General features: G+C 45.3%; 1 protein-coding gene across 4 annotated transcripts in view; it reads left to right on the forward strand.

Moving 5' to 3' along the window:
- The window catches only part of SEZ6L (seizure related 6 homolog like), a 219,310-nt gene that overhangs the window by 175,265 nt on the left and 18,151 nt on the right, over positions 1-25,894 (forward strand). For all 4 annotated transcript variants that reach the window (XM_064367870.1, XM_064367871.1, XM_012464901.3 and 1 more), the window contains exons 10-12: positions 1,676-1,872; positions 8,564-8,758; positions 10,377-10,568. In XM_064367870.1, coding sequence (XP_064223940.1) covers positions 1,676-1,872; positions 8,564-8,758; positions 10,377-10,568 — 584 coding nt within the window. The remainder of the gene's footprint in view (positions 1-1,675; positions 1,873-8,563; positions 8,759-10,376; positions 10,569-25,894) is intronic.

Below are 25,894 nucleotides of genomic sequence, written 5' to 3' on the forward strand. Positions count from 1 at the left end.
GAATACCGCTCCTCCGGCATTGAATTGCTCAGTCATGCAGTTCCTGTATAAAACCCTTCAGTGTCTCCCCATCGCCTGCAGGATGATGCCCAAACATCTAAGCTTGGCTCTTTAAGCCCTTCATGGTCTAATCCCTGCAGAGCTCTGCGACTTCTATGCCTATCCCCATGCCCCAGGCACACTGACCACTGGGCAAATTCCTTCAGGAACCACGGCCCTACTCCTTTCTTCCCTCTGCCTTCTCCCCACCATTTATTGTTTTGTTTTGTGAAATGGGTTCTTGCTTTGTTGTCCAGGCTGGAGTACAGTGGCAAAATCATAGCTTACTGTAGCCTCAAACTCCTGGGCTCAAGCGATCCTCCTGCCTCAGCCTCCCAAGAAGCTAGGACTATAGAGGTACACCACCATACCGGAATCATTATTTTTTGTTGTTGTTTTTTCTCTCTGTTACCCAGAATGGTCTTGAACTCCTGACCTCGAGCTGTCCTCTCACCTCAGCCTCCAAAAGTGCTGGGATTACAGGTGTAAGCCACTGCAGCTGAGCAGTGAGTAGGGACTCTCTGTTTATCTGCCTCGAGGTCCCCTACTTTTTCTTGAGGCTTCAGACCAAGAAGCGTGACCTACTCCAGGAAGTCTTCCATGATGCCCCCAATCTGAGTTTGTCTTACTCTTTCTGTTCTTGCTTTGATCATAACTCCTGCCATGATCCCTGGCTTACAAATCTAGATAGATCACTACCCTGGGACGCTTCTGAGTGCAGCACAGTGCCTGGCTCATAGTAGATGCTTAAAAAAAAGTTAGGAAGGAGACAAGGAAATGAGAAAGACATGAGAGCGAGAGAGAGAGAAGACAGAGAGGGAAAGAAGAAAGAAAAGAAAGGAATGTGAGTTTATATCTGTCCATGATCGATGAAGCCAAAGGTGAATTATCTGGCATTCTTTCAATCAGAGATCAATTTTATCTGGCATGTCTAAGAGGGCACACGTTTCTGTGGTATATTGAAGTGATTTCTGTATTATTGACTGTCCATTGTGGTTTAATTATTTAGTGTCAAGGTACTTTCTTGCACCGCAGTCTTTGAAAATGTGTCATCCTTTAACGGTCTGAATGGTGATAGGTTTGAGCATATCTCATAAATAAGGTGCCTCCATCCCACCCTCTGTCCTACTCCTTAAACGTCATGGATAACTCGGTTGACTTTGAGGAATTTGCCCCACGATAAATGGAAAGATCACTCACCTTATATGAAAATGTAAGTTGTAATTAGCAAGCTGTCAGCATGTTCTGCATTGAAGAAGAATGAAAGACACGGGTCACAGCCCCAGCCTGCAGCCTGGTGCTACACAGCATTGTCACCTAAGAAATGGTTGCTGATAATGGGAGTTCTGAAGGTGATTCTTCTTACAACGCAGCGTTTGACTTTGCAGTGAGTCCCATGCAAGCAAGACCATTGCATCAATGTGTCTTCAAAAACCCAGTTCACTTACAAATCTCTGTGTCACATTTGCAGTCTATGCCAATCTTACCTCCAGCCTGGGGGTAAGACACATAGTCTGGGGCCTGACACATAGTCTGCCTTAAGAAACTGTGGATTGCCTGAAAAAGTTAATCAAGGGTTTACTGAATGCCCATAGTCTGTTTCACATGACTCTCCCTCTTCTCTCTGCCCTCCAAGCCTGAATCTGAGCAACAGTGACATCTTGACCATCTACGATGGTGACGAGGTCATGCCCCACATCTTGGGGCAGTACCTTGGGAACAGTGGCCCCCAGAAGCTGTACTCCTCCACGCCAGACCTAACCATCCAGTTCCACTCGGACCCTGCTGGCCTCATCTTTGGAAAGGGCCAGGGATTTATCATGAACTATATAGGTAGGTGTCTCATCTGGTCCATTTATTTTTTCTTTGTGTTTAGATGCATGTTAAGGTGGTTTCTTCTAGGTTGTTTGGAGGTTTTGTTCTACACTGATTTTTCATTGTATTGGCACAGTTGTGTTTAAGAGCCTGGGATCTCTCGACAGAAGGACCAGAGTTTGAGCCCTAGCACTGTCAGCGAATGTCTGTGTGGCTTTGGGAAAGTTACTGAACCTCTCTGAGCCTTCCTTTTGTCATCTGTAAAATGGGAATAGCGATATTATTCCACGAGGTTGATATCAGGATTTAGCAGGCAATGCCTCATAACTTACAAAAGTCCTCATGTTTCATTTGTAGTCAGCTGAGATCCTGTTGTCACGTTTCATGTGTGGTCAGCTGAGATCTTATATCAACACACTTCCCAATTTGCGAAACTTTTCAAACATTGCCTTCACCTTCTGCCTGAACTGAAGCTCAGCTCTCCTCTAACTCTTCTTTTCCTGTAGCCTCATTGAACAAGGACAATCTTCCTCTCCCACTTCATGTACTCCAGGAGCTATAGATGCAAGAGATGTCTTTTCCGATCCTCAGTGTGGCTGCCAAACCATGTTTCTCCTGCTCATCCTAAGACAAATAAAACAAAAAAACAACCTGCTATCAAATTCAAGCTAAGCTCACACACTCCCATAACCTCTCCCGTACTTCCATTCAATCACACTTTTTCCCTTCTCATTCCCCACCCTGTAACTCTCCCTCATTCATGATTCGCTCCACCACCCACCCCTGTTCAACCTTTAAACACTAGAGGGTCCCAGGCTCTGTCCTGGACTGTATCCCCTCTTCCAGCTAGACTCATTCCCTCCATGCCGTGATCTGATCCCATGGTTTTAAACAATACTGATATCCATTGACCGGTTCATACTTACAACCTTGACTTTAAACTCCAAATCCATCTATCTAACTCTCTGCCAACTCCTCCCTTCTCTCCATCCAGGAGACATCTCAGATTTAACATGGCCAAACAGAATTTCTTTCCCTACCTCCCACCACCACTACCCAACTGCACCACCTGCTACCTGCCAATTCTAGGAAATGATACCACAATTCTCCTGGTTTCTCTGGCTGCTTCCTCTTTCCTTGCCCCCATAGCCATCCTCTCAACTCCATTTTTACAATATGTCTTAAATCCAAGCACGTGTCCCCATCTTTCTATGGCCACCACTCTAGCCTGAACTACCAACATTTCCAGATATCAGAGAACTGGGACACCGTGAAGTCCCACTGATCCCAGCCCCAAGCAAGAGACTTGCACTAACAGACAAACTGGTCCATCCCTGTCGTGTCCCAGCAGAAGAAACCCTGGACAAGCAAGGATGAAGCGTTGCTCATCGGGACACAGCTGAGCTCCCATCCACGCTTCCTCATCCCCAGCTCCAAAGTTTCCTCCACCCCCAATGTTTTGGGCAGCAGTGGAGAACTTGGGAGACACAAGAGGGTAATTCAGACCTAACATCCTTTGACATCCGGAAGAATGAGTGGTTGCATCCCAAGAATTTCAAGGGGTAGGATTCGGCCGGTGATTAGGGAACATGTTTGCACTTCCCAGGAATTAGATTCGCATCTTGATTTCCAGGGTGGAGCAGAGAAAAGGAGAATTTATCCTACCCGGCCCTCTGCCACCACCACTACCACTGAAGACCCTGTAGTTGGACCGAGACTCCATGTCTTTGGTCCTTTCTTCCCCTTTGCTTAAAGAATTGTCCATCTCTAACTAGGTTGATACAGTAATAATTACAGATTTGGGAATTTTAATTTGCAAAAACTGCAATTACTTCTGTGCCATCCTAATAATATGAAGTGTCCTCTCTGTACCAGCGCTTGCACCTAAAAAACAAGCTACCCCCTTGACCATGGACTGTCTGAAGAAGCCTCATACATGCAAACACACATTCCTTGTTTTTTTATTTCCAGATGGTGAACATTTTTCATCCCTGCCTGCTACATGTCCACCTCTCAGAGAGGCTAACACAAGTATTGATCTTCTTTTTTATGTTTCCCAGGGGCCTTTTTACCTTTGATTGTGCTGCTAAATATTTTCAGAGTGTTATTGCTACAATTTCTTGTGGGTTCCCAGCTCTTTTCTAGGCAGTACCCTGGGCTTCAGGGGATAACTCATGTTGGCTGTCCAGGCAATGTACCCTCCGGACTCAGCTGCCATTGGAGGAAGTCTCTGCTGTCCCGGTTTCTGCCTCTCTCCTTAGACGTCCTCTCCATCTCCACTGAAAGATGAGGTCACGGTTTTGCTCCTTTATCTCCTCTGGTGCCCAACTTCAGCTTGATGGCATGATGGCAAAAAAAAAAAAAAAAAAAAAAAAAAAATCTGACTCTATCCAAGGCTGATCAAGCTTAATCAGAAAGTCTGGCCAATGTTCAGTTTGGCAACATCTTGAAGCATAAGTGTTCTTGTTAATTGAAGTTGAAAGTTTGTGTGATTTGTGTGACAACTTACAGTTGGCAAGCACTTTAACATACATTATTTTATTTCATCTTCAAATGCATTACCTCCATTTTCCAGAGGATTTGGTTCATAAAAAAATCCCTTGACACCTCCTATATATGCTAGGCTCTGCAAACCAGGATATAGAGATGAATAGAATATTCCCCCTACCCTTAAGATATTAGTGGAAATAAGAAAGGCAATCCCATTAATAGACAATATCAGGATCACAAGCTCAGGCTGTGGGAGAAGCAAGCAAAGGAGTGCAGAGAATGTTTTTCAAAGATACACAGCTTGGCTAATTTGGGTAACAAAAAAGAGAGGACAGTTCCTGATTGTTATTTCTCTTCAAGAAACACACAGTTAATTTCACAAGAATGGCAAATAGACCACTCTAGCTAATTGTGATGCCAGTCAATTGCTTACTACTTATGTTGAAGACCATGTTGCAAAAAAACTCCAAGGAGGTCATCCCTAAAGACAATGGCAAAGAATGTCATGATCGATTAGTGATGCCTGCCACGGGCATGGGAAAGGTATTTGCTATTCTGGGTCTAGATTTTACCATACACAGATGCAACTCCCATTCAGTGGATGCATCAGATGGTAGGGTCAGGGGTTTCTGTGGTCACTAGAGAATTCTGAAACTCCTGTATTGACCTAAATGCCTAAGCCCAGCTCTGGAAGGTGGCCAAAGTCGATCTGCTATGATTGCAATTAGAGCCTTCCACAGGAAGACTCTGGGCATACATGGTTCTAGAATGTGAATTCTACCTGCCAGAATTCACATTTGAACAGAGAGATGCAAAGGCCCATTCTCTTCACTGTTTCCTGTTCTTTGCCCACTGCCTATGGCCAAATGCATGGGAGGGAAGGGATTAAAAAACAGAGATGAGTAAGCAGTGCTTTATGAGAAGACAGTGGTTGTTTGTTGTGTGTTTATTTATTCTAAGATAATAATTAAGCTCCATATTGTAAGTCAACTCCAATTAAATGACAGTGGCTGCCTGGAGTGCTGTTTGGAGGACTGGGGGGTTTCAGCTCAATTCAGTCAGAGAGGGCTGTGCTTGATTAGTGATGTCTGCCATGAGCATGACATGGTAGACGGTGGTATGTATTTGGTGCATTTGTGCATTTCTGTTGCACAAAAATTGAACCTTGGTGCTAATCTTGACCACGAGACTGAAACCATGACTTCAGATCCCTGTATTCTTAATGTTTAATAAGGTGCTCATAACATCTCAGTCAAACAAACAAATGAATCCATCTAACTCATCTTAGTGTTTACACAGCACTGTCATATCCTGCATGTTATTTAACTTTCACATTGCCCTTTGGGGTAGACAATGTCATAATTCTTGACTCCACTCTGCAGATGAGAGCAATGAGACTTAGAGCAGTTCATTGGCGTGACTGGAATCACAACACTTCTTTAAAAAAGAAAGAAGAGTAGAAAAGAAGTCTTCCAACTTCTAGGGCAGTTTTCTAATTCTTACTAAAGTTAACAAGGGCTCATGGGGACAGACCATTCCAGAACCTCCACTTAGGGTGCTTGGTAAAAAAAAAAAAAAAAAAAAAAAGCATGTTCCTGAATCAGGGTTCCTGGGGTACAGGCCCTGGAATCTGAAGAACAGGAAGGTTATAGGGCAGTTTTCTAATTCTCAGCAAAGTTAACAAGGGTCCATGGGGACAGAACATTCCAGAAACCTCTACTTAAGGTGCGTGGTAAAAATGTATGTTCCTGAATCAGGGTCCCTGGGGTACAGGCCCTCGAATCTGAAGAACAGGAAGGTTAAGTGACTTAGCCAAGGCCACCCAGTTAGTAAACAGTGGGGACAAGATTTAAGCCAAGCTTCTTCTCCATCATGGCAGCAACTGAGAAATTACAAATGCAGAGAGTGCCACCAAGGAGACAGGAGGTCCCACAGGAGTGTGCAGCAGTGGTGGCCCATATTGAAAAGTCAGACAAGCAAGCCTTTCTTTGTCTCAAAGCATTTGGCTCAAGGCAGACCACATTTCTGGTGTCTGCTCCCATTTCTCCCCTTTCATCCACAGTCTGAGCATTTGCAGCTGTGTCCCAAATCCAGGGCTTGGCTGAATTTTCAGAGGCCTAAAAATAGAGGCTCCTGTCCCCCCACCAAGCAATTCTCGAAGCTATTTTCTTACCCTTCTTCTTGCAGACACCCATGAGATCTCCTTTCCCCAAATAAAATCATGATGAAATCCCGGGAAAAGCCATTGCTTGGTTCTCAGAATGACTTTCCTGCAGACAGCGGAGGTGCTCTGCTTTCCCCAGAAGCACATAAGAACTGCAAATTAATTATACAACATAATTAGCTAGCTCCTCCAAATCTGTGCAGTGGGCACTTTGAAGCAAGAATAGTAATAGTTTGCCATGCATTGCTACCTTAGTAACAAGAGTTTGTAGGAGAAAAACAGAACAATTACAGAGAAAGACACAGTAATAAGCTGTTGGTAGCATTTTCTGGAGTATGCTTCATGTTCACTGATGATATACAATTGGATTGGAAGAATATACCAACAGTTATTTTTATTTGCTTTTGTTTAATTTTTTTATTCTTTTCAGACAGGATCTCACTCTGTCACCCAGCCTGGAGTGCAGTGATGCAATCATAGCTCACTGCAGTCTCAAACTCCCGGACTCAATCCTCCCACTTTAGCCTCCTGAGTAGCTGGGACTCAGACACGTGCCACCATGCCTGGCTCATGTTTTTAGTTTTGTTATTGTTGTTGTTGTTTCAGAGATGGTAGCGGGGGTGTCTCCCTATATTGTCCAAGCTGATCTCAAACTCCTAAGCTCAAGCAATCCTCCTGCCTTGGCTTCCCAAAGTGCTGAGATTATAGGCATGAGCCACTGTGCCCAACTTATTTTTATTTTGATAGCTAATTACTTCTCTTAACGCATATTACAAATGCATATATTACTTATTCACCAAACTCATGGATTTATAGACATTCTTAGGGTGAAGCTGAGCATGTCAGTGACCTATTGCCATAGATTATACTCCAAGTTAGCAGTAAACATTTATCATCTCACAGTTTCTCTGGGTGAGAAAATCAGGAGCAGCATGAATTGAATGGCTTTAACCTGGGGTCTCTCATGAGGCTGCAGTCAAGATGCCAGCCAGAGCTGCAGTCATCCGAAGGCTTGTTGGGCACTGGATGATGAACTTCCAAATGGCTCACACATGTGGCTGCCAAGTCAATGCCAACTGTTGACAGGAGACCTCAGTTTCTCTTCATGTGGGTCTCTCTGGGGGGCTGCTTGAGCATCCTCACAATATGGTAGCTGCTTCCTCCAAAGCAAGTGATTCAACAGAGAGCAAGGAGAGACCTTTGAGGTTATGACCTAACCTCAAAAGCCACCCAGGGCCACTTTTGCTATCTCCTATTCAGTGTTGGTGTGGACTCCACAAGAGGGTAAATTCTCCCAGGCACAGTGGCTCATGCCTATAATCTCAACATTCTGGGAGGCCCAGGTGGTAGGATTGCTTGAGTCCAAGATTTCAAGACTAGCCAGGTAACATAGCAAGACCTCATCTCTACAGAAAAAAAAAATAGCCAGGCCATGCTGGTGAATTCCTGTGGTCCCAGCTACTTGGGAGGCTGAGGTGAGAGGATCACTTGAGCCCAGGAGTTTGAGGCTGTGAAGAGCTGTGATCACACCCTCGCACTCCAGCCTGAGCAACAGAGACCCTGTCTGTGAAATAATAATAACAGTAATAAATGAAAACAAAATGAAATAAAAAATAAAGAACATTTTTAAAGTGTGTAAACTCTCGGAGGTGAGAGTCAAGTGACATCTGATAAGCAGCCGCCACAGTGAGGCAGATGCCGTTATAATTATTATTCCCTCACGAAAGGTCAAGAAATCTGAGTTGCAGAGTCGAGAAGTGATCGTCTCCCAGTCACACTGTCAGTAAGTGGCAGAGCTAGGATTCTGTCTGACCCAAAATCCCAAACTGGTTTCACTAAATCAGGAGAAAGTTTGGTGAGTTCAGTGGCCCACAGAGAGAGGGGACCACAAAGTCTCACTGTAGAGGAGCCCTTGCCGGTAACGCGATTTTGGAACCGTGTTGCTCATTTCCAGAGCCTTTTTCTTCTCTTCACTCATTCCTCAAACCTTCATAAAAGGAGGCCCCGATAACAAAACCGCATCCCCCATCTAAGGCTGACGTTTCTCTTTTGAAGAGGTGTCAAGGAATGACTCCTGCTCGGATTTACCGGAGATCCAGAACGGCTGGAAAACCACGTCTCACACAGAGCTCGTGCGGGGAGCCAGAATCACCTACCAGTGTGACCCCGGCTATGACATCGTGGGGAGCGACACCCTCACCTGCCAGTGGGACCTCAGCTGGAGCAGTGACCCCCCATTTTGTGAGAAAAGTAAGAGTGGTCTTGTTTCCTTCCTCCAGGTCCCTGGGTGGCAAATCCCCTGTAGGGGTGTCTTTTGGGCCGGTGCAGTGGAGCTGTTTACTGTAGAATCTGGACTCCCCCTCTCCCACCAAATCAGGGCATTGCCCACAAATGTCATTTTACAGCCCTCAGTGGGATCTCAGACGCAGGTGCCTTCAGAAACCTGGCCCTTAATGTAAATGAGTGAGATAAGCTGGGTGTGAGACATTAGGGACTGGTGTGAACTGCAGTGAATGGGAGTGGATGTAGCCTGGTGAAAAAGAAAATTTGGTTTGGTGCAGTGGCTCATGCCTGTAATCCTAGTGCTTTGGGAGGCTGAGGCAGGAGGATCACTTGAGCTCATGAGTTTGAGACCAGCCTGGGCAATGCAGTGAGACCTCATCTCTTAAAAAAATAGTCATAAACATAAAAATTAGCTGTGTGTGGTGGCACACACCTGTACTCCTAGTTACTCAGGAGGCTGAGACAGGAGGATTGCTGGAGCTCAGGAGTCTGAGCCTATGCCCTTTAGCCTAGGTGACAGAGCAAAACCCTGCTAAAAGGTGGGGTGGGGAAAGAGAGAAAGAAAGAAAGAGAGAGAGAGGGAGAGAGGGAGGGAAGGAGGGAGGAAGGGAGGGAAAAAGGAGGGAAGGAAAGAGGGGAAAAAGGAGAGAAGAAGGAAAGAGGGAAGAAAGGAAGGAAGAAGGAGGCCGATCCATTTTTACAAACTTCCTGCATCCGCTTTTTTTCAGCTCTGAAATGTGGATGTCTTTTCATATCATTCATGTTGTCCACGTTATTCTCTTTTAATTGGTTTATTGTTTTCCTTTTATCTGTATTGATTCTTTAATGTGAAAAGTAATAAACGCTGATTTTACCATATTCCAGCACTACAGAGAAAGCAGTGAAGGCTCCCCCTCACTTTGTTCTCTTTAGCGGTTGCTCAGAATTTCATAGGATGGCTGTTCCATTATATGTAACTCTTCCCCCGTTAAACTATTTGCAATGTTACCTTTTTAAAAAAATATTACGATTAATAGTGCAATGTACAACCTTATGCATAGGTCTTGGACCCTGATGAAAATTATTTGGCAAATTCATATACAGAGCGAAAGAGACAAGGTCTCATTCTGTTGCCCTGGCTGGAGTGCTGTAGGGCCATCATGGCTGACTGCAGCCTTGCAGTGAGGCTCAAGCAATCCTCTCACCTCAGCCTCCTGAGTAGATGGAGCAACAGATGTATGCCACCATGACCCGTTAATTTTTGTATCTTCTGTAGAAACCAGATCTCTTTATGTTGCCCAGGCTGGTCTCGAACTCCTGAGTTCAAGTGATTCATCCACCTCAGTCTTGCCTTTCAAGTCCTGGGATTACAGGCGTGAACCACTGCTCCCCACCTCTTTGGGCAAATTCTTAAAAGAGGAATTAAATTTAAGGCTATTTTCTCTTGGCCTATTCTCCAGCCACCTTTAACAAACAAAAGATACGTTATTTTCCAAAAAGGGAAAGAAATGAGTTAGGAAACTTTCTAGATCATTCTGTAATTTTCAGCAAACCCATGATCATCCAGAGGTCTGATGTCTACTTGGTCTGGTTTCATCCTGTGTAGTTATGTACTGCACTGACCCTGGAGAGGTGGATCACTCGACCCGCTTAATTTCGGACCCTGTGCTGCTGGTGGGGACCACCATCCAATACACCTGCAACCCCGGTTTTGTGCTTGAAGGGAGTTCTCTTCTGACCTGCTACAGCCGTGAAACAGGGACTCCCATCTGGACATCTCGCCTGCCCCACTGTGTTTGTGAGTCTTGTTTATTGAATGGGGCCCTCAGTAGGTAGAAGCAGATTCACTTTCTGTTGTTCACGATGGAAGGCTGAGCTGCTAGGAGGAGGCATTCTACTTTGGGACAGGGGCTTTTATTATTATTACTATGACACAATAGTACCTAACACTGATTCGGAGTACATATACTGTGACATTTACGGTAAATGTATCATGCATTGCGCTAAGTCTTCTACCAAATTTCACTCTTTCTTCCTCAAGTAGCCCTGGGAGCATGATCTCATTGGGGTTTTTTTGTTTGTTTGTTTTATTTTGTTTTGTTTTTGAGATGGAGTCTCACTATGTCACCCAGGCTGGAGTGCAGTGGCGCCATCTTGGCTCACTGCAACCCTTGTCCACCCCTACCCCCGGGTTCAAACCATTCTCCTACCTCAGCCTCCCAAGTAGCTGGAATTACAGGTGTGCACCATCACTCCCAGCTAATTTTTGTGTTTTCAGTAGAGACAGGATTTAACCATGTTGGCCAGGCTGGTCTTGAACTCCTGACCTTTAGTGACCCACCTGCCTCAGCCTCCCAAAATGCTGGCATTACAGGTGTGAGCCACCACACCCAGCCTCATTGGTTTCATTTTAAGAAGAGGATACCATTCTGGGTGTGGTGGCTCACACCTGTAACCCCAGCATTTGGGAGGTCAAGGCAGACAAATCACTTGAGACCAGCCTGGGCTGGTCCCGAAAAATACACACACACACACACACACACACACACACACACACAGAAATTAGCTGGGCATGGTCATGTGCACCTGTTGTCCCAGCTGCTCAGGAGTATGAGGTGGGAGGATTGCTTGAACCAAGAGGTCAAGGCTATAGTGAGCTGTGATTGTGTCACTGCACTCTAGCCTGGGTGGCACAGCAAGATCCTGCCTCAAGAAAAAAAGAAGAAGAAGATACTATTTCAAAGCTCTCCAGGGATTCTGACGTACAACGAGCATTCTCAGTCACTGCATAAGGAAAGCATAAAGTTATATGGAAGGAGCAGAGCCTTACACGGTATTTTGGGGGTTGGAAACTGTCCGCTGCACTGATGTTTTAAATTATTGTGTTATGAACAACTCCATTAGGAATATAGCCAGCTTGAACTCCAGAAGCCACACTGAGGTCTGGACAGTGTTAAAGAACCAATAATTTAACTCTGGGGGTCGGGGGGGAAGAATAGAAAAACTAGAATTCCTGTAAGTTGATTATAAATTCCCCTACATCTGATGTGAGTAACACTGTGTACAATTTATAGACTTGGCCATCTCCTATAATGACTATGTTTTGTGACTTCTCACAACTGCCTAAAACAGGCTTCACAAATGTTGCTGACCACGCTAACAAGCAATTCGGCAATTTACATGGGCAAAAGCTATCACTGCAGAAAGGCAACCAGAAAGCAAGGAAGTCCTTATCCGTTTTCACTGGCTAGGCTGATACTTACTGAGCACTTCATCATTCTAAGAATGGCGCATGCATTAACTCTTTTATTTCTGGCAGGAAAATAAAAATGGAGATATCTGTCACTTGTCATTGAAGACAGAGCACAGCCAAATTCAAACTCACAAGAGACCTTCCTCTCTGCTCTATTCATCAACCAGCCAAAGCCAGGTTCCCGCTTGCTAGTTCATAAATTCAACTTCCTCAGCCCACAGAAGGGCTTTACTCTACAGACCCCAAAAGAATGAAGATTTTCAGGCCCACAGCATTTGCTTCATAGATTTCCCTTACCATCTGATCCTATTCTTGTGAGAGGAAGATTTCTATTTCTGTGTTCTTAGTTTCTCTTCTCAAAAAGGGAGACTTTATTATTCTGTTTCCACCAGTAACAGGGATTCTTGGACCACACAGCCCTGTGTCTCCATCTGTCTCTCTTATTAATTTTTTTTTTATTTATTTTTTTGACGGAGTGTCATTCTGTCGCTAGGCTGGAGTGCAATGGTGCGATCTCAGCTCACTGCAACCTCTGCCTCCCAGGTCCAAGTGATTCTCCTGCCTTAGCCTCCCCAGTTGCTGGGATCACAGGCACGTGCCACCACACACAGCCAATTTTTGTATTTTTAGTTGAGACGGGATTTCATCATGTTGGCCAGGATGATCTTGATCTCTTGACCTCGTGATCCACCCACCTCAGCCTCCCAGAGTGCTGGGATTACAGGCGTGAGCCACTGCACCCGGCCTCTCCTTCTGTCTCTTCAGTTAGAGTTCCAGAATTTGAGAGCTAAAGGGAATCTAAGAGATAAAATATAAGTGCAGGGTGACTTAGACATAAAAAGCAACTCCCCCCATTGTACAGATAATAACAATAGTTACTTACTGGATGTATAAGACACATTGCTAAGCACACTATACGTATCTATAAACATATGTGTTTTGTGTATGTGTATGCGCATATATAATGTGTGTACATATGTGTCTATATATGCATATATAGTGTGTATTTATATGTATATATAGTGTGTATACATATGTGTTTATATATGATATACACATATATTAAAGAAACTGATGTTCAGAGGGAAGTACAGATAACAAGAGTTATCACTCATTGAATGTGTAAGACACATTTTTAGACACATTATATATATACGTGAATGTGTGTGTGTGTGTATGTATACACGTGCTAACCCTAGCCCCTTCACCACAGCCACACTTCATCTCCAAACCCCCGAACTGTGGGCCAAGTACACATTGGTTGTTTCCTGTTACGTATCCCCAAAAAGATATGTCAAAGTCCGAACCCACAGTATCTGTGACTGTAACCTTGATTGGATATAGCGACTTCAAAGTCCTAACCCACAGTATCTGTAACTGCGACCTTGATTGGAAATAAGGTCTTTGAACTCGTAACCCACAGTATCTGTAACTGTGACTTTGATTACAAGCAATGGAGAAAGGATTCCCTATTTAATAAATGGTGTTGGGAAAACTGGGTAGCCATATGCAGAAAGCTGAAACTGGACCCCTTCCTTATACCTTATACAAAAATTAACTCTGGATGGATTAAAGATTTAAACATGAGACCTAACACCATAAAAACTCTAGAAGAAAACCTAGGCAATACTGTTCAGGACATAGGCATGGGCAAGGACTTCATGACTAAAACACCAAAAGCAATGGCAACAAAAGCCAAAATAGACAAATGGGGTCTGATTAAACTAAAGAGCTTCTGCACAGCAAAAGAAACTATCATTAGACTGAACCAGCAACCAACAGAATGGGAAAAAATTTTTGCAATCTACCCATCAGACAAAGGGATTGGACATAGCGTCTTCGAAGTCCTAACCCACAGTATCTGTAACTGAACTAGATTGGAAATAGAGTATTTGCAGATGTGATGAAATTGAGGACATAGTTAAGATGGGTGTTGATCCAATGATTGGTGTCCTTGTACGAAGAGGGAAATCTGGACACAGATGGGGACACTGATACAGAGAAGGCCACGGAGTGACAGAGGGAGAGCGGGGTGATGCAGCTGTAAGCCAGGCAGCACGAAGGAAGGCTCTGCCCCTGCAGCTTTTAGAGGGAGTGTGGCCTTGCTGACACCTTGATTTTGGACTTCCAGCCTCACAGAACTGCCAGTCAGTAAGTTTCTGCTGTCCTAAGCCCCCCCCAGCTTGTGGTCCTTTGTCAAGGGCAGCGCCAGGACATGAGTGCCATTCCCATTTCCTTCTAGGGACTGCAAGAGCGATCAGAAGCAGCCACGTTAGTCACTCCAGCTGCAGAGACCCACAGACGAAAAGCTTCAAACAAAAGCTTATATTAATATACTGAAAGGTGGAGGCATCGTTTTTTTAAAAAGGAAAAGCTCTTCGCCAATGAGACCCAGTCTCTAAAGACCCTCTGGGCGGCCGCAGCTGCTCCTGGATTTCCAACATGCAAGCCTCCCTCCCTCCGGGGACGCCTTTCCCTGAAATCTCAGCGTTGGATCTGCAGTGCTGAGTAGAGACGGCTTCCCTGACACCCATGCTAATGAGTTCACGAGCCACGCAGGGTGTCAGGAGACACGCAGTACGCCCAAAAGCCTGAAGAAGAGCCCGGCGCGTGGTGGCAGCGACGTGACGAGCAGGCGAGGCTGATGGGAGATAACACCCAAGGCGAGAGATGGTCAGATTCTGGCAGCGCGGCTCCCGAGTGAGAGGGAGGGTGCAGTCCGGGTTCTGAAGGCATTTTTAAGGTTGAGGTTGTCGGACATAAAACAACTTTGAAATGTTTCGTCGATGGCCGGGCACAGTGGCTCACGCCTGTAATCCCAGCACTTGGAGGCCCAGGTGGGCGGATCACGAGGTCAGGAGTTCCAGACCAGCCTGGCCAATATGGTGAAATCCCATCTCTGCTAAAAATACAAAAATTATCTAGGCATGGTGGCGCACGCCTGTAGTCCCAACTATGGGAGGCTGAGACAGGAGAATCGCTTGAACCCCGGAGGTGGAGGTTGCAGTGAGCCGAGATCACGCCACAGCACTCCAGCCTGGGTGACAGAGCAAGACTCGGTATCAAAAAGAAAAAAAGAAAATAAAAGAAACGTTTCATCGACTGAACAAAGGGAACAGCACCCGTTTGATGAGCCCTTCAGTATGCTGAGCCCTTCCCCACAATGACACTCTTTGCCCTCACAGAAAATTGCAGAGGTGAATGCAGGCAAAGAAGGACGGGAGAGGGTGAACAGCTTTCCCGAGGTCACACAGCAGAAAGGAAGACCAGGATTCTAACTCAGCTCTCACTAAACCCAAAAGCATCTTCCCAACCTCATCACTCTGCCGTTCAGCTTTTGGGCAAACCTCTGGTGCTTTAGAGCAGACAAAGATCTTCCACCAAGAAGCTCATGATGCAGACAGAAAACTGCATAAGGTGCCTGGCCCCAGGGTGCACTGACTCACGCCTGTAATCCCAGCACTTGTGGGAGGCCAAGGCGGGAGGATCGCTTAAGATCAGGAGTTCCAGACCAGCCTGGCCAACATGGTGAAACCCCCATGTCTACTAAAAATATGAAAATTAGACCGGTGTGGTGGCAGGCACCTGTAATCTGAGCTACTCAGGAGGCTGAGGCAGGAGAATCCCTTGAGCCCAGGAGGTGGAGGTTGCAGTGAGCCGAGATGGTGCCATTGCACTCCAGCCTGAGTGACAGAGGGAGACCCCGTCAGAAAGAAAAGAAAGAAAGAAAGAGAGAGGAAGGAAGGAAGGAAGGAAAAGGGGAAGGGGAAAGGGAGAAAAGACAAGAAAGAGAGAAAAGAAAAGAAAAAAAAAAGAAAAGAAAAGAAAACTGCATAAGCTCTGGTTGTCCACAGCCTCTTACCCAGTCACTTGCCCAAAGCCATAGTTTGGTCCCCTGGGACTCAAAGCCATGTCTTTTTCATCCTAATCCATTTACCCCAGGGCACTTCAAGAACAGACAGGTCAGGCAGAGATAAAGGGAAGAGTCTGGGTATCAAAATCAGACACACCCTCCAGCTCTGCCGAGTGACCGTGGGCAAGTAACCTGCCCTCTCTGGGCCTCAGAGCCCTCATCCGTGAAAGAAAATAATACCCTTTACCAAGAAGGATTGTTGGGAGCAACTCACTCAGTCATTCAACTCACTCAGTCGTTCAGGCCTCCTATATGCAGGGACATGCTAGGGCAGAGTTTCCTAAACTTTCTGAACTAACAATACCATTGATATCTCAGGAATTTTTTCACAGATTTCCTAGGCCAAAATATCCAACAATTCCATTTATTAAACAGTTAGGTACAAACAACTGAATGAATAGTTAACTCTTCACAACATAGCACCCATTTGAAAAAGTAATGCACTTTTCTTTAATAAAAAAATGGGTTTTTCTCATTATTAAATAATGACAATTGCTGGCCAGGTGTGGTGCCGTACACCTGTAATCCTAGCACTTTGGGAGGCCGAGGCAGGTGGATCACCTGAGGTCAGGAGTTCGAGACCAGCCTGGCCAACATAGTGAAACCCCATCTCTACTAAAAATACAAAAATTAGCTGCGCATGGTAGCATGTTCCTGTAATCCCAGCTACCCTGGAGGCTGAAGCAGGAGAATCACTGGAACTCAGAATGCAGAGATTGCAGTGAGCTGAGATCACACCACTGCACTACAGCCTGGGAGACAGAGCAAGACTGCCTCAATAATAATAATAAAAATGACAATTGCTGTTACGGGGATGTGTATGACCATTGAGCTGTGCAAAACTTCTCAAACACTGGGATCAAATGGGACTTGGCCACCCTAGTTTACTGTTCCACGTTGATTTTGTCACAGTTCTTGATTTTTAGCACAAGCACCACAAAAAAAATCCAGCTTTGCAATGATGGGATATCATTGAAAGAAAAGTGGTGAGATCTAAAGTTGGAGCAGTGAACTTTCTCAAGCTGGTAGTTCACAAGGGAGCACACATCGTGTGTTTCATCAAGGCTTTTAAAACTCCCACAGCACCCCTGTGAGTTCCTGGTGGCATCCTGGGTCACCTCGGTGCACAGTTTGGGAACCCTGTCACTAACTCCTGGAAAAACAGTAATGTATAAACAGATATGACCCATATTCTCACGGAGCCTAGGGTCTATTTGGAAAGGAGGGTCTCCACAGAGACAGATCTATGAAGGAAAGAGCAATGAATTGTTAGCATCACCTCCTCCAGGAAGTCCTCCCTGATTCCTTAGGCTGGGTTGTGTTTCTCTCCTCAGAGTTCCCATGGAAGCTACAGTGACATCTGTCACCGCAGCTGCTGCTGTTTATTGAAATGAACTGTTTATATGTTTGTAGATTCACATTCCTTAGAGTAAGAAAGGGAAATAATTTTTTTAAATATACGAAATCGAACACATAACTCACTTGCTAGGATTGTCTCCATTTGATCCTTGAATCCCGCAGGCTCAGGAGGCTCAACAAATGATGTGACTGTCATTGATATTGTCAGCAAAATGAATGTGGTCTTTATCGCACCCCCGCTTGGTTGCAACTTCTCCTCTTTGATAGGGACATGGCGGATGACTCCTGAGGGACCCAGCCCAAAGACCCACCAAAAGTAACGGGAGTTTGACAAAATCCGGTGAGGGTTTCATGGGTGGCTCTCCAGGAGTCACTTAGATTGCTTAAGAGATGGCGATTCCCTGGGAGGCCCTGGTTCATCACGGCCCTGAGCCCAGAACACCTGGGATACAAGACGTCAGGATTTCACAGCCTGGACAGAGCCCACGGGTGCTGCAGCCAGACTGCGGCTGTGGTAGGAGCTTCCACTGTGGAGCCATCTCCTGTGGTCACATGTTGGCCAGCATGTCCAGCGCTGGCTGAGTGCGCATCCTCATTTAGAAACCTCTGCCTCTGGGAAAGCAGTCTTTCAGAGAAATCTGTGATAACCCTAGGGGATTTGGGTAAAAGAAGGACCTTTTATTATAACAGAACCACTAAATGCACAGCACTCAAAGCGCAGCATGTCCAGGTTCGTACCCCAGCTCTGCCTCCTACCAGCACCGTGACTTTTTTTTTTTTTTCGAGACGGAGTCTTGCTCTGTCACCCAGGCTGGAGTGTAGTGGGGCAATCCCGGCTCACCGCAGCCTCTGCCTCCTGGGTTCAAGCAATTCTCCTGTCTCAGCCTCCCGAGTGGCTGGGACTACAGGCACCCACCACCACAGCCAGCTAATTTTTTTTGTATTTTTAGTAGAGACGCAGTGTCACTGTGTTAGCCAGGATGGTCTCGATCTCCTGACCTCGTGATCTGCCCACCTCGGTCTCCCAGAGTGCAAGGATTACAGGCATGAGCCACCTTGCCCAGCCTCAGCACTTTGACTTTGTACAGGCCAGCTTTCTCATCAAAAAGATTGAAAAGCATAAATGCCAATCATAAATATAAAGGATTTTCATAAAGGGTGTGCCTGGCACATAGCAAGTCTTCCATGTACATCGGCTGTTGTTAATCACCATTCCCTTTGAGCATTCCACTACTTGTAGGGTATATTGCAAACCATGTGTAACTATTACTGGGGGACCTGATTTCAAGCATTTTGTTCAAATGTGCTCCAAAAATGTACATTTTCTCCCATTGTTAAAGAGAGGGGAAATGGAAAAAGAAAATAGAAATGAAGATAGGTTTGTGATTAGATCTATAAGGCCATCCATCTAGTTCATTTGCATTCCTGGGACAGAACGGCTGGAGTTACACCAGTGGCAACCCGAATAGTTTAAAACATTCCACCAGTGGTTTTCAACCAGAAGCGATTTTGCTTCCCAGGAGACATTTGTCAATACAATTTCTAGAGAATTATGAGTTGTCACAACTTGTCAGGGAAGAGGGGTGCTAGCGGCTTCAAGCAGTCAGGGCCGGGGATGCTGATCAGTATCTTACAGTAGCCAGGACAGCTCCCACCACGAAGAATGATCCATTCCACATGTAAATCCTGTCTAAGTGGAGAAAACCTGCCTTAGATGACCTAATTTCAAAGTGTGACTACGTGTCACTGCCCAGCCACGTCTCGGCTATGGTTCAGCCTGTTTATGGGCAGGAAAAATGGAGTTGGGAGGCAGATGCAACTGACTCAAGGTGGCACAGCAGACACAGGCCTCCAGTTTCAAATTCAAGTCCCTGTTCGCATCACTCTTCTGCCATCTTCTAGGGGCTGGAGAGACACACAACTGCCTTCCAAGATCTGGTGCCTGCTGGGGGAAAATTCCATATGATATTCTTTTCAAACTCTTATTGAGGATTGGGTCAAAATAGAATCGGGCTGACTTGAAAGCCAGAAAATCCTCAGCTCAAATCGCAACTCAGCCACTTTCACATGTGAATTCCACCTGAGTCTCAGTTTCTTCATCTGTAAAATGGTGCGTGGTGCAGTGGTTAAGACCAGACTTGGATCACCTGGATTTGAATCTTATTTCTACCACTAACTAGTCTGTGACCTTTGACATGTTACTCAACACTTCTGCCCTCCATTCACCTTGGATATAAAATGGATATAAAATGATGACCAGGCATGATGGCTCACGCCTGTAATCTCAGGACTTTGAAAGAAAAAGACAGGAGGATTGCTTACAGCTAGGAGTTCAAGAGCAGCCTGGGTAACATCAGGGTACTCAGGACCCTGTCTTCATAAAAAATTTTAAAATTAGCCAGGCATGGTGGTGCACGCCTGTGGTCCCAGCTACTCGGGAGGCTAGGGCAGGAGGATCCGGGAGTAGGAGGTCAAGGCAGAAGTGAGCTGTGTTCATGCCACTGCACTGCAGCCTGGGTGACAGAGTGAAACCCTGTCTCCAACATAAAAATAAAGTAAAGTGGAAATGAAGATATGATATCTGTGTCTCAGGGTTGTTGTGATAATTAAATGAGTTCATAGATATAAAACACTCAGAACCACACCTGGCTCAGAGAATGCGCTCAGTAAATGTTGGCTGTTTTGGTCATGATTGCTACTACCCTCAAGGACTTTGGGGGAGGATTACAAATACTATATGCAAATCATCTAATACAGAATGGTTATTCAAATATTTTGGAAATTAATTAAATGATGAGTTAATGTGTTAAGCATGCCAGGACACCAAAGCAGTGGTTCTGAGCCCTTGCCAAATTTTAAAATCACCTGGAGAGTTTTAAAAGAAATACTCTGGGCCGGGCACGGTGGCTCACGCCTGTAATCCCAGCACTTTGGGAGGCCGAGGTGGGAGGATCATTTTGGGTCAGTAGTTCAAGACCAACCTGGCCAACATGGCAAAACCCCACCTCTACTAAAAATACAAAAATTAGACGGGTGTGGTGGCGTGCACCTGTAATCCCAGTTACTCAGGAGGCTGAAACAGGAGAATTGCTTGAGTCTGGGAGGCGGAGTTTGCTGTGAGCTGAGATCCAGCCACTGTACTCCAGCCTGGGTGACAGAGCAAGGCTCCGTTTCAAAAAAAAAAGAAATACTCTGAGTGCCTAATTAAATTTAAATACCATAGTGGTCAGAACCAGGGCACAGATAACCCAGGGCCATTATAGTACTTAGCCCAGGAGTCCTGCTCCTAGATCTGCTGTCAATATCCTCCTTTACACCCAGGTCTAATGATTTATATGCCATCCACGTTCCACCTTCCCAGGGCCAGGATAGTATTTAGTACAGGTTTGGCACCAGGAGATACCTGTGGAATACACACAGGACTGAATTGGTGTCAAGTTACGTGAAGGCAGGGACCATGTCCGCCTTGCTCATCATTGTATGCCAGGCACATACAACGCCTGGCACACAGAATGTGCCCAGTAAATATTTGTTGTATTAATTAATCTGTTAATTTATGAAAGAAAATTTCCAGGGAAAGGTTCATAGGGAAATTCTTTTGTGCCGCCACTGCCACCTGCTGGTCACTTTTTCTGCACTGCAGGTAATAGCAGGGTTTTGTGTTTTCTGCAGGGTGCCACCAATGTCAACAAGAAAAAGCCTTCCTCACCAGGGGAGGGAAAGTGCGGTTTCTCCTTAGCGCTTCTCTCAGCACGACTGAGATCACACCGGGTTGCAATGACCCGATAACTTCTCTGTTCCCCCACTCAACTGAGTTCTGGGAGAACAGAAACCATGATTCTCTAATTCACTACTTCACACCCAGCTCCTACACAGGGCTGGAACGTTGAAGGAGTGGAGTCTACAGGCTGAAAAAAAAAAAAGAAAAGAAAAGGAGAAAAATTAAAACTGACATTTGAAACTTCTGATTATAAGACTATTATTATTTAGAGTGAGGCTAAATTATATAGCGTGATCTAAATGGAAAAACAAGTCAATAGAAATAAAAATATATGTGTGTCTGTATATATATATGTGTATATATGTGTGTGTGTGTGTGTGTGTATATGTGTGTGTGTATATATATATATTAAATTGGCCGGGCATGGTGGTTCACGCCTGTAATCTCAGCACTTTGGGAGGTCAAGCCAGGTGGATCATTTGAGATCAGGAGTTCAAGACCAGCCTGGCCAACATGGTGGAACCCTGTCTCTACTAAAAAAAAAAAAACTTATCTAGGTGTGGTGGTGCATGCCTGTAGTTCCAGCTACTCAGGAGGCTGAGGCAAGAGAATCGCTTGAACCCAGGAGGCAGAGGCTGCGGTGAGCTGAGATCACACCACTGTACTACAGCTTGGGTGACAGAGTGAGACTCTGTCTCAAAATATATATATATTTTTTAATATACTGTACCAACAGTACAGTTGGTATAAAATTATGACACGCGTTATAAAAGCCATAAAAATAATCAGTGCATATTGGGTGCTCACTATATGCTGCCCATCTCACATGCATGAGCTTGTTTAATTCTCCTAACAATGCCATGAGGTAGCCCATTTTAAAAATGAGGAAATTGAGGCTCAGAAAGGCCAGTGGTGCTCGCAGAGGTACGACTAAGATCTGAATTCTGAGTCCCTGGACACGTGAGCTAAGCACTCCTGCTCTGCAGTTTGCCTTTAAGTGAATGATGTGAGGTCTTTCAAGAAACATTCATTGGGCACCTATCCTGGACCAGGCTGTCAAGGATGCAGCAGTAAGCTCAGCTTGGTTGAGGACCAAAGACTTCCTCAGGACATTTTCAGAGGATTCATTAGCATATGATTGGCACTGGGTCCTGTTCATTACACCATCTATGTTTATTGTGAAATAATGCAGGCCTGCCCTGCATCGATAAAACAATACCTCAAAGCATAGGCTGTAAAAATCAAAATAAAATTCTCCTTTCCTGCAGCCCATCCCCACGGCACTCTCTGCAGGGTTAATGATTCCTCGCCAGCCCTTTTAGGTCTCGTTCATGAACACATAATAGAGGCCGCCTTGGAGGCAGCCCCATGATTGATTTAAGCAAGGCTTTGTGATTTGATTCTGGGCTCAGACACAGAAGCGTTGGCTGCATATCCATCCCGCTCTGGAATGCCAGGGGGTAAACTTCAAGTATACAGATGACCTTCAATTAGTGGAAGGATTCGCCTTGGCCAAGTGTCAGCTGAGCCACTTACTGCCTCGTATCTGGGAGTCTTGTGGAAAGGGAACTCCATTCAACATCTCTGCCTCTCACTCAACTATTCCAACAGCCCCTTCCCTTGGCTACCTTAGGGATCTTCTCCAGCCACCCGGGGTCTTCTGAGTTTCTCTCTCCTATGGCACCTGCCATTTTTAATTAAATTCTCCATTTACACATTTGCTTGGCCCCTTAGAGCACGCAGACTGTGAGCTCTGGAGGGCAGGAGTGGTGTCTGGTTCACCTCCTCATCCCGTTGCTGGAGCATTGCTGGGCATGAAGGAGGCACTCATGAGATATTTTCTGAATAAACTCATCAGCGCCCGCCAGAGCATACCTATGGTGTCATGCAAGATGCAACTCCAGCTGCACAGTGACCTGGAAAGCCTCTTTCCACAGGCTGACTTCTGGACTGGATTTCAAGGGTGGGAAGGAAACTGTTTATAACTCCCAATGAAGACTGCTATTGACATATAAATGAAAACCCTTCAACCTCAAGAGCAAAAGCCAGATTCCTACCCATCCGCCCACTGGAGGAGATTAAAGCCCAGATTCTTCATGCACGGTGATTACTATGACTAACACATACTCATCGATTGATTCGTTCATCTTTTCGTTGGAAAAGTGATGCTTTTAAGTGCCTGCAAGACCAGAAAAGGACCACGTGAAAGACAATAGGGAGTGGCAGAGACTGTGGCTAAAGTAAAGTGTATGCCTGGTCTAACCAGGAGAGCCACGACTCAACTCCACCAATCATTTCCATGTGACTTTGTGAACCCAGTATTGCCCAATCTTTTAATGTTTCAGAAGAAGCCAGAAATCTAAATTATTATTTGAAATCTCCTAATTTGTGAAAGCTCAGTGACTATTGTTTTAGTTGACATTGCACAAGCTAAGTGGAGCCCACATATAAGTCATATTCACAGAGAAAAAGGTTCTTGCTGGGACCTAAATTGTACTGTGTGCCTTGAACCACAAGTATCATGGGACCAGGGATTGCATCTGTTTTATTCACCTCTGTGTCCTCAGTGCTTCTTAGGTTATTGGCACATAATAATTGCTCAATAAACATTATTTGTGTAAATAAAGGAATGCTTCCTGTGAACTGGGCATTGTGCTGGGTATGAGCATAATATAAATTTTAAGCCTGGGAAAGAAGTGCCATAGAAGATTCTGAAGCTATGAAGGAGGTTTGTGCAGGTGATAAGACAGAGTTCCAAGGACAGAGGAGTTCATGACATTGGGGAGCGATCTCAGTCTTGAAGGGATGCTTGAAGTTCATCTTGCAAAATAAGATGCTTCGAGCAACACATATTCATTCTCTCACAGTTTCTGTGGGTCAGGAGTCTGGGCATAGCTTAACATAGACACCCATGCCCGTAGCAGTATGTTTCAGAGTAGCCAAGAGGCGAAGTGACCCAGGCGTCCATCGATGGATGCACAAAAAACAAAATGTGGCACCTGCCTACAATGGACGATTAGTCTGAAAAGGAAGAAAATGTTTGACACAACCTCCAACACGGATGAACCTTGAGGACATTACGCTAAGTGAAAGAAGCCAGTCGCAGAAGGCAAATACTATTTGAGTCCACTTACATGCAGCCACTAGAGCTGTCAACTTCGTAGAGACAGAAAGTAGGATGGTGGGTCCCAGGGGCTGGGGATAAGTTGTTTAATGCGCCTAGAGTTTAAGATTTGCAAGATGAAAAGAGTTCTGGACATTGGTTGCCCAATGATGTAAACATATGCTAACCTACTGGACCGTACATTTAAAACGGATAAGGAGGTCAATTTTATGTTATGTAGATTTTACTACAATTTAAAAATTTTTAAATAATAAAGTTTATAATGTTTCAGGATTTGTAGTCCTGTGTGCGAAGCAGTTTGCTGGCTGTCCATTCCATATAGGTGCTGAAAAAGGATTAGGTCTCACATTGGGCCTGAAATGTGTTAAACCTGCAGGTTTAACTCTCTGATAAATGCTGTGATCCCACACCTTGGGAGGCTGAGGCAGGAGGATTGCTTGAGCCCAGGAGTTTGAGACCAGCCTGGGAAGCATAGCAAGACCCTGTCTCTACTTTAAAAAGAAAAAAGCTGAGGCCTGACACAGTAGCTCACGCCTGTAATCCCAGCACTTTGGGAGGCTGAGGTGGGCAGATCACGAGGTCAGGAGACGGAGACCATCTTGGCTAACATGGTGAAACCCCGTGTCTACTAAAAATACAAAAAACTAGCTGGGTGTGGTGGTGGGCACCTGTAGTCCCAGCTACTAGGGAGGCTGAGGCAGGAGAATCACTTGAACCCAGGAGGCAGAGGTTGCAGATCGCACCATTGCACTCCAGCCTGGGTGACAAAGCAAGACTCCATCTCAAAAAAAAAAAACCCCAAGTGTGGTGGGACGCATCTCAGGAGGCTTAAGCAGTAGAATTGCTTGAGCCTGGGAGGTCATGGCTGCAGTGAGCCACGGTTGCACCACTGCACTCCAATGTGGTGTCTTAGGCTACCGGGACTTTGTGTAGGCAGCTGAAGAGAGCAGCCACCAGATGGCAGTGTGGACTGATTTTTAATAATTGGAGCCTTTTATTGCATTCCTACTGAATCCCAGGCCCTGAGGATGAGCTTGCTTTAACAGGCTTATCTCCAGTAAGGGAAATAGATAAATAATTCAGTACAATGCAGTGCATGCAGTGCTGAACAGTGGAAAAACTAAGAAGACTGATGATTCAGTTGATGGTAGGAGGCATCAAGGAAGGCTTCCTGGAGAAGGAGAAATGAAGACTGAGTACTGAAAGATAAGATCTAGTCACCACGAATGCGCAGGTTAGGTGTCACGTGAAAAGCAAGATTTCATAATTAAACACCAACACCAACATCCATCATTTACTAAGCACCTATGACATGCCAGAAACATCCTAAGCATTTTCTTATTTATCTATTTTAGTCCGAATTCCTATGAGATAGATACCACTGGCCGGGTGCGGTGGCTTACACCTATAACCCCAGCACTTTGGGAGACCAAGGCAGGTGGATCACGAGGTCAAGAGATCGAGACCATCCTGGCTAACATGATGAAACCCCATGTCTCTACTATAAATACAAAAATTAGCTGGGTGTGGTGGCACGTGCCTGCAATCCCAGCTACTCGGGAGGCTGAGGCAGGAGAATCGCTTGAACCCAGGAGGTGGAGGTTGCAGTGAGCCAAGGTCATGCCACTGTACTCCAGCCTGGTGACAGAGTAAGACTCTGTCTCAAAAAATAAAAACAGATAGATACCATTTTGATTGTCATTATGCTAATGAGGAAACGAAGGATCACAAAGGTTATGCCACTTGCTGGCGAT

Source organism: Aotus nancymaae, unplaced genomic scaffold (genome assembly GCF_030222135.1).
Source record: "Aotus nancymaae isolate 86718 unplaced genomic scaffold, 86718_ANA_hifiasm-v0.15.2.pri h1tg000076l, whole genome shotgun sequence".
Taxonomy (NCBI): Eukaryota; Metazoa; Chordata; class Mammalia; order Primates; family Aotidae; genus Aotus; species Aotus nancymaae.